General features: G+C 40.6%; 1 protein-coding gene across 2 annotated transcripts in view; it reads left to right on the top strand.

Annotated features, from left to right (window-relative positions):
- Positions 1–3,170: 3,170 nt before the first annotated feature.
- The window catches only part of hipk3b (homeodomain interacting protein kinase 3b), a 41,921-nt gene continuing 29,151 nt past the window's right edge, over positions 3,171–15,940 (top strand). For both annotated transcript variants that reach the window (XM_034074952.2, XM_034074943.2), the window contains exons 1-2: positions 3,171–3,536; positions 12,943–14,227. In XM_034074952.2, coding sequence (XP_033930843.1) covers positions 3,464–3,536; positions 12,943–14,227 — 1,358 coding nt within the window. In that variant the 5' untranslated portion in view covers positions 3,171–3,463. The remainder of the gene's footprint in view (positions 3,537–12,942; positions 14,228–15,940) is intronic.

Below are 15,940 nucleotides of genomic sequence, written 5' to 3'. Positions count from 1 at the left end.
CAGTGGCAACAACAATAGTACTTCCGGTATCAAAATAAAGCTGATCTTCACCTCTACTTAAATCCATCCTGACAAAACAATAGCAATACGTAAATTAACACTAAATGATATTGAGCTATAATATATTTATTCTCACACATGTATTGCCAACACTGTAACATTTGGTCACCTATTACAATGAAGATGATGCATTTTGTGTAAATAAATGCAGAAATACATTAAAGATATTTAAAATGTGTTTTGTTTTAATATCAACTTTTATTTTTGTATTTATACATTCATTTATTTATTTCCACATTAATGAATGTTGTGTTGTATTTTCTTATTCCTGTTTTTTCTACTGTATGTATGCGTTTATTTGATTTTTTTGTACTTATGTCATGTTCCGTCCTGCTCGTTGTGTGCATAAAGGTACAAATTCAATCCAAATCACATCACAGCAAGACCTATAGTTGAGCGTTTATTGGTTTGAAAACACATTTTTGGCCCAGAGGTCTAAGGCTTTTCATGCAGGATCTTGAGGTTCAAGACACCCTGTGTTTTGTGTTCTGCCATGTATCCCCACCACTTTTTTTTGACAAAGTGACGCCCATTTGGGAAGCATTTCTTTGTCTTATGTCAATCTTATTCATACCCTAAAATAGCTAAATATTAACAAAACTTGTATGAATAGGGGGAGTGTCCAACACATGCATTCAGGTGACTCATATGAAACTGGAAACCAAGTTTCTACTTTTGTCCGATAGGCGGCTCCTCCTAGACAACACAGATCTATATATTTGTATTGCCCTATAACTCTGGGAGTTTATGTTATGAACCACAGCCCGTTTTGTATGAAGGTATATCAACATATTTATGGTGAATAAAAACTCAAAAGCTCTATCCACAATCAGTAACAAGAACTCGTTTAGTACTTCAGCATGCTGGTCACAATGCTGGCCAGTAGGAGGGGACATAGGATAGTCCCAGAGAGCGCGTGCTTGAGTGTATCAAAATCCCGAAACAGACCAAAGCAAAAGACCACAGAGCAGTTACCTGATCACAAGTAATATATTGTATTTGCTCTATCTTTTTACTGTTTACTCGTAGTAGGATTGTAAACGTATGATGTAGTACTCTGGCTCAGATTGGCTTATTTGAAGAAAATGCACTTGCAGGATTCTTGCTGTATTGAACGTGTATCCTCATCAGGGCCGAATTCACCAACATTGGGGGGGGGGGGGGGGGGCATACTTGAAATGTATCCCATGTGTTAGTGAATTTTTATATATTTTCCTTTAGAATGGCAGGAAATTAGTATACAAATTTTGATTGCATTTTTGGTCCCCCCCAATGTTGACTTCATGGCTACGGCCTTGATGGTGGATTGCACTGAAAGTCTGTAACTGTGTAAATCGCTATGGATGAAAGCTAAATTAAATGTATTGTACAATTGTAGTGTTGTGACATCATTTTAGTTTTAGTCTTATAATGTGAGTAACAGGGTTGCGTTTGTATGAGTACCACACTCCTTCAAGAGTGACAAGATTGGAAATATATTACAAATAAAAGAGTTAGTTTTGGTCTACCCATGGCTTGCTAATGTCCTATCCACTGTGTCATGTGACAACAGTTTTTTCACGTGATTTTTCACAGTTTGTTCACTTCCTCTGCCAAGCTAAAAAGGTTTCGATAACAGGGTTGCGCGCATGTTGAGGGACACACCTTCTGTGCAAAATTACTGTTATTTAAAATGTGTTTATGATTTAACACATTTACAAGAGACATATATCAATAGTATAAAACCAAGGGTCACCAAGAAGCTGGGAAAAGAGAAAAGGGCCATTTTAGAGTTCGAGAGATATTTGATATTTTAAATAATATTTTGAAACCACTTTTTCTACAACTTTATATGCATCTTGTCTCAACACAAGTATATTTAACACAACAAGTGCATGTTTTAGCTTTTTGGGCATGGATTATTAGATTTTTTTATGTCCTACAATTCTACAATTCTGGAATGACCCATGCAGTGTTTTTTTTTTTTAGCATTGTTACAAATGTGTGTCTAGATTTGATTATAAACTATGCACTGGATGAGATCAGGCCTGGGAGGGACCACACAAGAAGCCCCCAGGAAGCATGTGGCTAATGGGTTTTAAAGGGATTTCTTTATGTGTGTGCTACTCGTATCTTCCAATAACACCCTAGGTGTGTTTATTCATGATATACCAGGGTATAGTGTTCTCACCTGCTTTCCAGCTGACCGGGCCTGGTGGGTTGTTGACTGTAATTGGGGTTGGGACATCTGGTGAGGACTGGGGAAAACAAATGAATTGTGTTGGATTAGATTACAGCTGGTTTTCTTAGACACAGGGGGTTTATGAGCAGCTTTGTCTGTCAGCTGGGTGCCTCCGGACTGTCTGAGCAGTAGTCTTCAGCTCCCCCACTAATTTACCTTAAGACCCCTCTACACTTAGTTTAAAATGTAATGTAAAATAAAATGTCCAGTTGCCTCATTCAGTATTAAGGTATACATTATGTTGATATTTTCACCAAATGATTACTTATTGTTTTGTGCTGCAGCTGTATTATATTCAATTGTGTTGTACTGCATTGTTCATACTCAGTGGTGTAAAGTAAGTAATTACATTTACCGAATACTGTACTTAAAATGTTGAAAGACTTGTACTTTACTTTAGTATTTCAATGTTTTGCTACTTTAGTTTGGACTTCTACCCTATTTCAATTGAGATGTAAATTGTGTACTTTAAGCCCACCACATTTATTAAATACTTGTAGTTACTTTGATTTTGATTAAAGATGTGAAATGTAATCAACACTTAAATTACATTTAAGTTACACCTGGAATAACATTCACAAGCTACCCTGTATAGGATTAGAAGCAATTAAAATGAGCTGCACCTTTACCAGCTTTGATAAACACTAGAATGAATCAATAGTTATAACAAATACATATGAAATATATGATTCTGAAATGAATTTTGTACTTTTAACTGACTAACATTCTGATTTACCTGTAACAAAGTATTCCTACACTCTGGTACTTTAATTAAGTACTAGATCTTCTCCAACCTCTGTACTGTGTGTAACGTCATCTGATTCTTTGTGAATGTATCTGCTCGCTGATTGATTACTCTGGTCTGACCAATGCCGTCAGTTCACAAACATTTGCGCTTGCAGTTGCTAGAGAAAAGAGACATGTTTGAGGCAGGCAGGGCCTCGGAACAGCACGTCTAGACGGGGTAACGGACACCCTTACAGAGATGGGCTACTCCGCCCAAAGAGGAAGAAGACGAATTTGAACTGTGTAGCTACAACCTGGACTCGGTGTGGTGTTTCTGTACGCTCATATGCAAGAGTTATTTAATGTTTAAAATGTGGGAGATGGTGGCGTTGCCGAGAGCGAGCTCTCCCTTCCTGTCGTCTATGACAAGATGGCAGCAATGCAGGCGAACTGTGCATGGTATGGATTTATAAGTCCATAACATGTTCAGAGAAGCCCTGGATTATATCTATAGTGACTCTATGTGAAGGTAAGTGGAGGAAATATGGCTGTCTTTGGTAATATTTGTTCAGCCTAACATTTGAGACGACAGTCTAAATGTGACGTCATACAAAGTCATAACTTAGCTACAAACTTAGCTAGCCAGCTTTTTGCTGTTACATTAATCGTACGTAAGTTAGTTAATATTAACTCTGTCCGGACTTTCGGTAGCGTTAATTAAAATAGTGGTGATTGTCTTTTTTGTTCGACCAAACAGAGGTAGCAATGACGTTGGTGGTAATTGGTGTGACTGCTTTGGACACTGTTGTGTTTTTAACACAGTTGTCACGGCGACCAGTTGGTTTTCTTTTTAAAATGTTGCTTTGATCATTAACTAGCTAACACCAGATTCTTCTATAATTATCATACCGTATATGGACAATTAGGACCGAGTGACCTAACTTGTGAGTACTGTATAACTTCATAATGTGTTAGCTTACACCTGGCTTCGCACGTCACCGAGTTGACCTTAGCAAAACAGTGCAAGACAATTTATCACTAATCATAGCTAAGAAAAACTATTTTTTGTTCTTGTTGTTACAAAATTACACTCGCTTGATTTTACTTGGTCTAAATGTGTACAATATGTCTATTAATGTCACCTGTTACTAACCGCTTATAAAACTGTAAGTGCAATTGTAGAGCGATATGTAATGGACCTCATTGGCTCACAGATGTTTATCTTGAGACTGCGTAGTGAATTTAGTGAGCTACTTATCTTGCAAGCCTATTTCACGGTGTGCTTGTTGGTTTAGTTAAGTATTTTGGTTGATCTGCCTAATACCCGTTAATAAACACACTTGGATTCTTTGACCAACATAGCTAAAACAAAATAGTACCTTTCCATCTACTGGCAACACATCTGTGAGCTATAGATTTTAACACAAACCGAAGGAAAATAGGTTTTACGATGCAAAATTGCAATTAATGTCATGTTAATCATACTCTACTATCTATTTCTTTATTAGCACAATTAAGGTGGTGGTTTCTTGTTTTAAAGGAGAGGTATACAGTCAATCGTTGAGCTCCCTAAGGAGAGTTTGGACATCACCACCACCACCGCCCAGCAAATCAAAAGTACCTTTAGCCATTATGTGGCAGGAACCATCATGTTTTTTTTTACATGGTGAACAAAAGAGAATTAAGACTTTGGCATAGCAGCTCTAATCAACTTTACTTTCCCTTCTACATGTGTCTTGTATGACAGCATTACTATGTGTTTGTAGCTTTGAAACTCATAAGATAACAGATAGTAGATATTTGTTAAACTGAAACTTTCCAGTCGTTCAGCAAATACTGCACGGATGTTTCGGTTGGTTTGGCTTATGCAACAGACTTGGTTTCAAGTATTGTCCTAAAAGTATAAATGATGGGGGCTGGCCTTTTTGTATTTTCATTTCTTATTATTCTACCAAATATCTAGTTGTATTCTCTTTGATTGTATTGAACACTGCTCTTAAAAGATAAGAGAGATGAGTTGTGAATACTTTGAACCTTTAGACAGAGTACAGCTCAGCCCGGTACTGTTATGTTTGTGTGATTCTCTTTGCATAAAGAAACTCCTGTCTTCTGTACATGTGTCACATTCTTATAAGGTTGTGGTGGTAATACCAGTAATTCCAGGGGACACTGGACAGTCAACACCGTGTTGCCACTACATAAATATGTAAACGGTGTTTGCCCTTACAATAATTATTAGTTGGTGGTGTTGGTTGTTAGTACAGGAGGGGGGGTTGAGTGCTGTCATGCAGCACTGATGTGCTATACTTTGGGCTGCTGGTTATCTATCTATTACATTGCGGCCAACCTAAAGACTGATGCCATCCTCAGATGTGCGATAACAATAGTAATTGAGAGTTTTGGGGGAGGGAGCCATGACAAACGTTTTCAGTAACACAAGTGGATAATAGCCAATTTCCCAATACATAAACATCTGTTCCAGCACACAGTGCATAATTACCTTTCTGCATCCAGCGGTCTGGTCAGAGCCCTGGTTTTTAATGACACGGTTGATGCTTTTGTCCGGAAACTGGTGTGGGAAAAGAATATCTGGTTTATGGTCTATCGGCCCTCTCTGCTTCTGTGTTCTTGTTTGGGTTAATGATAGGTGTAACAGTTTGTGCCTCCCTATGATCAATGGTTTGAGAAATAATATAAGTACTTGTTTGGGTCTTGTATTTCATTATGTGCAAGTGCAACGTGGTGACAGCTGTAATTCCATGCTTAATAGAGGATATAGACTGGTGGCTTTAATCCTAAATCGATGAATTTACACATTGACTATAAATGAAACCTAACCTACATATATTTAAGGCATCTGAAATTCTAGTGTCTTTATAATTTGTTCATGACAGTAAGCAAGACTAACCAGTTTCAGTAGGGATGAGGCATCGGTCTTCCTATCGTTGGCCCTTTGACTTTCAAATTTGATTAGTCAGTGATTTGCAGATACATTTTTTTAAATTGGTACTCGCATGTCTAAGTATTATTGACTATTCCTTCAGTATACCAGTATATTGCCTTTATACAGGCGCTAACCCGACAAGTAGAATGCTTCTAAATGATAGTCATACGTTCACAGTCGAAATACCATGTGGTCACATGCTTGAGAAAATAGAGGGCCTTTTTTTAACCTAATGAGCATAGAAGATCATGTTCACGAGACTCAGGCAAAGCACCACAGTTACCTCATTCACACCAATGCAACTCCGGTTCAAGCTCTGTGCTAGAGCTTTTCAGGTTCAGAACCGGTTCTTCGGTTTAGCTCCAGCTCTTTTCACACCGCCCAGAGTCCGACTGGTGCTGCGTCATTGCGTCGTGACGTAACCGTTTGCGTGCCTGCTTCATAAAGCCAAACCGCGCGGAAACCCCTCACAGCTCACACCGACAACAACAACAATGGCCGATTGTGTTGAAGCGCTACTCGTTTTGATCTGTCGAAACGAAATGGAAGAAATGGGACGACTTTACTACGAACTTTACAGTCGTTACATGCTACATTCAAAACTGCTTTACAATCGTAATCATCAACGACGATTCCAATTCCCCCTGCCCCCACCTCGACGTAAGCGTGAAGTATGCGGTGCTTTTGCTCTAGCCAGACAATTTGTTGGTGCTTGAAACAAACCGGATTCCGGAGCTAATACCTCATTCACACCAACGCAACTCCGGTTCAAGCTCTGTGCTAGAGCTTTTCAGGTTCAGAACCGGTTCTTCGGTTTAGCTCCGGCTCTTTTCACACCGCCCAGAGTCTGACTGGTGCTGCGTCATTGTTTACGTCATGACGTAACCGTTTGCGTGCCTGCTTCATAAAGCCAAACCGCGCGGAAACCCCTCACAGCTCACACCGACGACAACAACAACAATGGCCAATTGTGCTCCAGCTTCCTCTGTACCTCTTCGGAAGATCAGATTCCCAGTAGGTAGCTGGTCTCTTCAGTGGACCACTGCTGCTTGTTAAGTTTCTCCATCGTTGTGTACAAACTGGATAAAAGTCAGGCTTTTTGTTGTTGTTCAGGAGTTGATCTCGCCCCTTCCCCCGCCTCGACGTAAGCGTGACGTATGTGGTGCTTTTGCTCTAACCGGACAATTTTTTGGTGCTTGAAACGAAACGGATTCCGGAGCGAAGAGGCTGCTCCGCTGCGGTGTGAACAGGAAAACCCGGTGCTTTTCAAGCTCCAGCTCCGAACCGGCCCTGAAACACCGTTGGTGTGAATCAGTAGTGTGAACTGAGGTGGTTGGACTGTGAGTTAGGGAAGCAGCCCCTGCATGACAGGGATAGCAACAACAAGGAGTTCAGTTAAAGCATACTGAAATCTGAATTAAAAAAACATCTAAAGCATGCTAAAAGTGTATGAAGATATATACAGTATTTTAGGCTAATGATTTTTAGAGATGTCATAAAACACATTGATTATGTTTCCCTGTACACAAATGGCTGTTTACCATGAATGTAGATTGCCTAACAAAATGGATGTTACAGAAGGCTACATATTGACCAAGATGAATGTTGCTATTCAACTATAGAACAAAGAAACGAAATGCACTGATTATTAATTAATTTCATAATGTCATTGCCAACAATGGGCTGTGTAAGTTTCTCAAACCGAACATAGCCTCATATATTTAACAACAAAATGATTTATAATGAAAATAAAACATATTTCTGCAGACTCAAATTAAGGATGAAATACATTAATTAAAATATGTGACAACAGTGCTAGATGCACAATGTTGCTTGTTCTTAGGGATGCTCCGATCGCCAATTTCGGGGCCGATCGCCAGAATCAGTATCGGCCGATACCGATCGCCGATCCGATCGAGTGGGCGGGGCCTAAATGGAAGATTTAAATCTTCCATTTAATGTGATGTTTAAACTCAGTTAATGGGGCTCATTCACTGGAGCTTCCACAAACAACAATCAACTTAATTGTTACATTCAAATGATGTACATTATTCAAGTTTACATCCACTTTGGATAATAACACAGGAGAAATGAGCGGAAGCGTTCTCTTTTCCTCTCTCCCTCTCTCTCTCTCTCTCCTGACAGCCTGTCAGTATCTCATGCAGCTCACTGATCCAGTAATGAGTGACCCGACAGTGAAGGATATATTTATAATAACTAGTTTAGCTTGTTCCAGAGGTAGATAAAATACAGCTAAGTGTGTTAGGTCTACCTCTTGTGTGTTTCGTTCCGCTTACCGGTCCGGCGGGCGGAGCTGCAGGATTTCTGCTTCACACACACGTTGCATACTGCTATTTTACTGTCTTTTTCGGACACCTTAAAATAATCCCAGACCGGTGAAGCCATTTTGGCGAGCTTGTGTTGCCTCACACAGAGAAAAGTGTCATGTATTTTACGTCATGCGATCGGCTCTCGCGATCGGCTCTCGCGATCGGCATGTTTAGAGAGCACCGATCGATCGGTAGAGAGTGAGTATCGGCCGATCTCGATCGGTGACCGATCGATCGGAGCATCCCTACTTGTTCTTTATTTAAAAGGTTAATGGTTTTTTATATATATATATATATATATACACATATTTGCACACATATTTTTATATACATTTGTTTTTATATTCGGGATTGTAGGAAACGGTATTTCGATCTCTGTCTGTATACACAAACTGGAAGATTGACAATAAAGTTGACTTTGATTAAAGAAATACAAAAATAAATTGAGTCAAACATTGATGAACTGGACTAGGCCTCTCTGTTTTGTGCAACCAAGCCATCTAACAGAATGTATGAAACTAGATGATATCACCCAAGCTGGTCGCACAATCATTTTGACTTTGACTAAAGTGTGAATGCTCAATGCGTTAATGCTGTATCATAAGACAAGATACACTCATCACAGCAACACTATAACTTTTAGCCGTGAAGCCGAGACGCATGGCTATGAATAGTTTCTACAGCTCCTAATTATCTTGCAATAAGTGTTTTGTGTATGAAACACTAGTCTGTTTTTAGGTTCTAAAACCTCTTAACTATAATAATAACTGATGGAAAAAATATTTTGGGATAAGCGATGTTGTTGAGGTGCCACATTGGACCGCTTCTATTTTAAACAAATTATTAGTGTCTCACAATGACACACCATTCAGCTGAACCTTTGCTTCACCGGACAACTCAAAAAGTAAAGATAAGATCTGGTTTTCAGGTGGTTCAATGTTAACATGAGTGTCAGATCCTTGATACATATTGAGGAAGACAAATGGAGTGTAAAGATAACTTTGTTTTTTGTTTAGTTTTCCCTCTACAACATGGTGTGACTACCATCACCTGCTCATCCTCTCACCTATTGTGATTATTTCTGTCTTAAGGCACTTTTGTTTTGTCTATCAGAACCATTTGTTCATTGAGGACAGGTGTCCAGTGTTTATTTTCATCTTAGTTTAATTTTCAGAAGACCACGGTCAAAAGTTCAACTGTTAGCAATTACTTGGCAGCTCAAGGTTGCTGGAACGGTTCTATAGCTTTGAAGGCAATGCGATGCCACAGGAGGAGCCTCACAGCTGACCAAAGGAGTATCTGGCTTCAGATGGTAATAATAGCAGCAGCTGCCATACTTTTAAAACAATAAAGGCTGTCTACTTCACATCCTTGTGTTAGACTTCTCCTGGCCATACAGTTATTTTATTTGTTCGACCAGGGACATTAACTAATGCCCAAGTTACGTTTTGTAAAAATTAAATGTGGGTGTTTTATTACACTAAACTGGTATTCAAATCTGAAAATGTTGAATTATCAGTTTGCAGAACATTCAAAGTGCAGCTTCCTCTGTCTTGGGACTCTGGCACCAGACAGATTGCTCTCCAGACCAGACAATTAACATCCCATTTTCCCCCGGCACTGAGACAAAACTCAGAGTAAATTAAGTATTTCATGTCAAGTCATGAAACATTTGTGGAGGAGCCATCAAAGATACTTTGCTGTAGCTCTGCAACATACATTTATTTTGTACCCAAATGTTTTATTTCATTTAGGAAAGTCTCAAATTGTACCCACAGTGGCTATAATAAATAATGGAGGCAGGGTTCTTAAATTACAGGCCACACACTATAAACGTAGGCGCGTTAGCAACTCCCCAAACAACAATTAAGCAGATCCCAGTCTACACTTGGGAAGAGGTCGGGTACTGTCTTAATTAAGGTCTTACAAATGAAAACAAAGACGGGCAACATATTCACTTCCACAGCTACTTGTAATTTAGAGTGTCCAATTCATCCAACATGCAGGACTGTGGAAAAACCATGAACATACAGGAAGATCATTCAAAGCCCCAGCCAGCTACCATTACATTAGAATGAAAACCTGTAAACATAAATGAAGTGAACACTATTAAAGATCATTTGAGCTGTCTAGGTTATAAAATGTAAATATTTGTGTCACTGTGGTGTGCTTCCAGGTTAGACAGCCACAGCAATCATTTTTGTTGCTGTGACAGTGTGGCCAATTTTAATTTCCCCATGGAAATATGCAATTCTGTTTTCCATTCACGACCACCATGTTTGCCTTTTTTGGCCCTATTTGAGAAATTGTTTTGAAAAAAGAAGATGGTAAACGGCGTCAGCAAACAGTAATGTGGCTGTTTTTGTCTAAAGAGCTATCAAGGGAATGGGTTGACCTTATCTTACTGCTCAGAATAGTCAAAGGGGTCGCTCACAGCGTTAGTGTTATCACAGCAAGTGTGTTTTCCATCAGTGGTATTTATTTTAGGCGACTCTGCGGGGCACGAACAACCCACATCTGGGACTGTCTCTGTATTGTCCTTTTTGGTTTTAGATTTCTAAAAACTGATCTCTTTTTACTGAGCTAGGGAAAATAAGACATTATTATTTACAAGTGTAGTAGCAAAACTATGTTATTCAAACACAGCACTATTGATTAATTTTTTTCTAATTGGATTATTAAATGTAGGTTAACATGGTTCTATATGTTATTGGTGATTTAAAAAGCCCTTGGGACAAGCTGCTGATACATCGCTGAATTTTCCTGGAATGAAAGTAGCTCATAGACTCTGAGCCACTGAGCCAGTTCTGAATATGGTTTCTGAGGATTTTCATGAAACTTGTTATTTTACCTAATTACTCATTTTCTGTTACACATCATCAATCAATCAATCAATCAATGCTTATTTGTATAGCCCAATATCACAAATGTTACATTTGTCTCAGTGGTCTTCAGTGTGTACAGAATATCAGTATGACAATACGACACCCTCTGTCCTTAGACCCTCACATCGTACAAGGAAAAACTTCCGAAGAAAACCCACAGTTTAAAGGGTAAAATGGGAGAAACCTCAGGGAGAGCAACAGAGGAGGGATCCCTCTCCCAGGACGGACAGACGTGCAATAGATGCCGTGTGTAAATTGAAAAGATAATACATTTGCAACATAGGTAGTCCAAATGTTTGGAAATGCATGTGTGTATAATAGGAAGATGAATCCACGATGATATCCATCCAGGACCGATGATCCAGGACCACAGCCACGACTCAAGATCCAGGGCTCGCGATCCAGGACACAGGACCGCAGGATCATCTATGACTCCGGATCCCGGCGTATATAGACACCAAAAAGAAAGAAATTTGGGGAAGCTGGGTTAATCGGAACATGAGAGTACACGGGTATAGACAGAGAGAAGGAAGAAGTAAGATGTCCCCCGACAAACTAAGTCTATATCAGCAAAACTAGGGGCTGAATCTAATCAGCCCTAACTATAAGCTTTATCAAAAAGGAAGGTCTTAAGCGCACTCTTAAAAACGGATAGGGTGTCTGCCGCCCGAACACAAACTGGAAGCTGATTCCACAAATGTGGAGCTTGATAAGAAAAGGCTCATTGAGAATACTTTAGCAAAAATTACCATTACAGCTTGCTGAAGAATTTTGAAACTATTATTCCTTGAGCATGAAGTGCTTTATCCTCCCCGAACACACATGATGGGACAAGACGGAAAAATAAACCCTGTCTTAAGTAATTGGACACGTAGGCCTGATGATGCTATGTGACTTTATTTTTTCTCTATTTTTCTATCTCTTATCCTATCTCCTTCTCTAGTGGTTGCCTAGAGACCTGCAGTAGGATGCATGGAAATTGCAGAAAAAGGTCAGGCAAACCTTGGAGAAGTTAGTCATCCAGTGTGTGGAGGTGTTAGTGGGATTACAGTGGATAGGGCAGAATGGTGAAGGATTTTTTTAAAACACTCCACTATAACATGTTATCTTGTTCTGATCCATGGGACGTTTGTAGTTTGGATGACAGATGGTTATGAGGGTACTCGTAGTTCTGATGTCATCAAGTAGGAGTAATTAAAAAAACCACAATGGGTTTGAAGTGTCTGTCAGTTGTTTTGGACTCATTGTTACCTAATGCCACCCTTGTCCTTCATAAAATAAAGACAGGAAAACACTGCAGCAGTTTTCTCATATGAGCAGTTTCCCTTTCACACATGACACACAACAGGAGATTGTCGTTCACACTGGAAGCACTCAGTTTGGACGAGGGATGGCAACTGGGTAGGGAAAGCAGGGGGAACCACATGACGCCATTACATAGCAGTCATTTTGCTGGCTTGTAATTTGGTCAACCGAGTTTGATGCCAATCCTTGAATTTGCTTAACCAATAAGGCGTCGGCACATACAGTCTCATCAGTCAGACAGTTTTGTTGGCGTTTTTGTGTGCGTGAATGCTCCGGGTTATTCACACATGGGCTCAATTGAAAATTACACAGACTCATCGAGCTCCAGTTGATCTCAAGATAATTTCCGGGTTACAGTGATCTTTTTCTTTTCCTATGGTTTGTTTCAAATGGAACCATGTTATTTTTACACTCTAAAAATGTTGTATGAGAATCAAGACTAATCACTTGCTTTATTCTCTTTCTCCGCAGGTATGGCCTCACAAGTCTTGGTCTACCCAGCACACATTTATCAAACCCAGAGAAGTGCCTTTAGCAGTGTGAAGAAACTTAAAGTTGAGCCCAATAGCTGTGTTTACCATGAGAGGGCACACCCGTGGATTTATCTGAACGGCAGAACCTTTGGTATTGTGCACCCAACCAAACAAGCCCACTCGTTTGTGAACCAAGACTTGGCAAGGGGCGTGAAAGTGCGTGGACGACAAGAGTACCCGATACAGACGGTGGTGGTGCGTGGTGTCCAGAGACAACAGCCTGGTAAAAGAGGAGGAGGGGGACAAGGCCCAGCTGGGGCTCGGCAGCGACAGGACGCAGGGGTTGTCCACTCGCAGGGCAAGGAGCAGCAGACAGAAACAGCAAGTGGGGGCAGCAGTGGAGCAACAGAGGCAGGAGGAGGAGGAAGGGGAGAGGGCTGCAGTGGAGGACTTGAGGGAGGTGGAGAGGAGGAGGAGGGTGACAGAGAAGAGAACTGTGGAGGTTTCTACTCAGCCGACAGCTCTCAGCGATGTGGGCTGAAACGTAAAAGTGAGGAGCTGGATAACCGAGGGAGCACCATGCAGATTGTGGAGGAACTGTCAATGTTGCCTGCCATGATGCAAACGACGAATGTGGGGAACGCAACCATGACTGTGCCTGCGGCCGTGGGGGCTGGAGGCGGCCCCTCCAAACAGGGGGTAGGTGCAGCAGGAGGAGGGGACGGGGACTACCAGGTGGTGCAGCATGAAGTCCTCTGTTCCATGAAGAATACTTATGAAGTGCTGGATTTTTTGGGACGTGGCACGTTTGGCCAGGTTGTAAAGTGCTGGAAGAGGGGCACGGGGGAGGTGGTGGCGGTGAAGATCCTGAAGAACCACCCTTCATATGCACGGCAGGGTCAGATCGAAGTCGGAATCCTCGCTCGTCTCAGTGGGGAGAATGCGGACGAGCACAACCTGGTGCGGGCCTTTGAATGTTTCCAGCACCGCAGCCACACCTGCCTGGTGTTTGAGATGCTTGAGCAGAACCTGTACGATTTCCTGAAGCAGAACAAGTTCAGCCCGCTGCCCCTGAAAGTGATCAGACCTGTGCTACAGCAGGTAGCTACAGCTCTGAAAAAGCTAAAGAGCATGGGTCTGATTCATGCCGACCTCAAGCCGGAGAACATCATGCTGGTGGACCCAGTGAGGCAGCCCTACAGGGTGAAGGTGATAGACTTCGGCTCTGCCAGTCATGTGTCCAAGGCAGTGTGCTCCACGTACCTCCAGTCTCGGTACTATAGGTGAGTACAAAAATGAACAAAGAGATTTTTTAAATCTTTTTTAAACAGAGAAACTTAGAGTTGATATTCAAATGTTGGTGTCCAGAACGCCATAGTCGGGTTAAAAATGTCCTTCCTCTAGCAAAACAAGGAAATGTCTCCCAAACTGCACAACATCCTGTCTATTTAAGAGCGACATACCACAGACTTTGAGAACATGTGACCCTGCAGAGTTCACTAGCAGACTCCCTGTTAATGTTCACAATGCCTGGGAAAGAAAGCTTTGTTAGCAATTCTTTAAGACTATAAGAACAAAACACGAGTTGAATTAACTTTGTGGACAATTGTGGTACTATTTATCTTCAGGGCAAAGAGGCTAAACCTTAGGAGTGAAAGGGAATCACAGAGATGATGTGATGATAGAAAAATAATAGATATACCAATATGTGAAGAATGTTAATACAGCTACAGTTAAATTAAGTCAAAAAAGAGAGATAAATTAAAGAATGTTATTACAAACTTAAGTATGCTGTGACAGGGCAGTAGATACAGTCCCTTGTGTTTATGTCTGTGTTTCTGCTCTTGGATGTGCAATAGGAAAATGGGCAGGACAAATTACCTTTGGCATTATGTTATAAGTGCTTTTGAGAATATATAAACTCAAGCAAATTGTCACAAATAGTCTCATCAGATAATATCCAGTAATTTACATGAGTTTCTGCGCAGAGCTTGACATAGTTCCTCTTAGCTGCTAGGAGTGGCCCTGGCACCACTAATGGTTGGTCAATGATTTAAATTCAGACTTTGGAAGCTGGTGTACACTTTCACTAGCATTCATTAGAAGAAGAAGTAATAATCACTACACCTTCCTTGGACCTTTTCTAACGCACACGGAATGAACTGGGACATTAATCGCCCAGAGTTAGAACTGTGCTCTCGCACAGCTGTGAGGATGCAGTGAACATGCAAAGTGTGTTACATTAAACCCATTGAAAAGGTGCATATTCACCCACATAACCCCCCCCCCCCCCGTCTACACCAGCTGTATTTCATTCTTCCATCTTACATAACAAGTATTCTTCCTTTTTAACCAACGCACCTTTTTACACTGGCCCTGAAATGTCTCACGCTTCAATTGCACACGTCTATAGAATCTATTTGCCTCTGTTTGCACATTTGCACATACTTTATTTGTCAGATCAAGTCTGAAATTTGACTTGCGTCACAGCAGCTCCATGTCCAACATCAACAGACAAATATCCAGACACAAATACATGAAACACAAACAATGCAACTAGATTATAAACTGTGATCTCTGACATTTTAGAAATAGAATGTAAACATGTTATATATGTTCATTATTTGCATTACTGTGGGGAGTATACCACAACATACACCTGTATTTGCTCGGGGCAGCCATATGTAATGCTAAATATCTGAGAGCTCCACAGTTGGTGCAATAGGAATTGGTATACCATGTTTAAAATGAATATTAAAAAACATACAAATGGAGAACAAAATCACTTTTAAATAATGTTTAAGGTTTCATCCAAGTAAAATAAGTGTTGTATAATTATTGTTTGGAAATCGTCCAAAAACAAATCCAATGTTAAACAATATTTAAACAGTAATAATAAACATATGTCAGTGTTTCAGTGGGGGGGGGGGGGGTTGTGCTAGTGGAACAAGCTCATGAACTTTTCGCCGGAGCCCCACAGCGGGGTTACTGCGGGG

This window comes from Pseudochaenichthys georgianus, chromosome 3, assembly GCF_902827115.2.
Source record: "Pseudochaenichthys georgianus chromosome 3, fPseGeo1.2, whole genome shotgun sequence".
Taxonomy (NCBI): Eukaryota; Metazoa; Chordata; class Actinopteri; order Perciformes; family Channichthyidae; genus Pseudochaenichthys; species Pseudochaenichthys georgianus.
The sequence above is the reverse complement of the archived record's forward strand: the minus strand, read 5'-3'. Positions and strand labels throughout refer to the sequence as shown.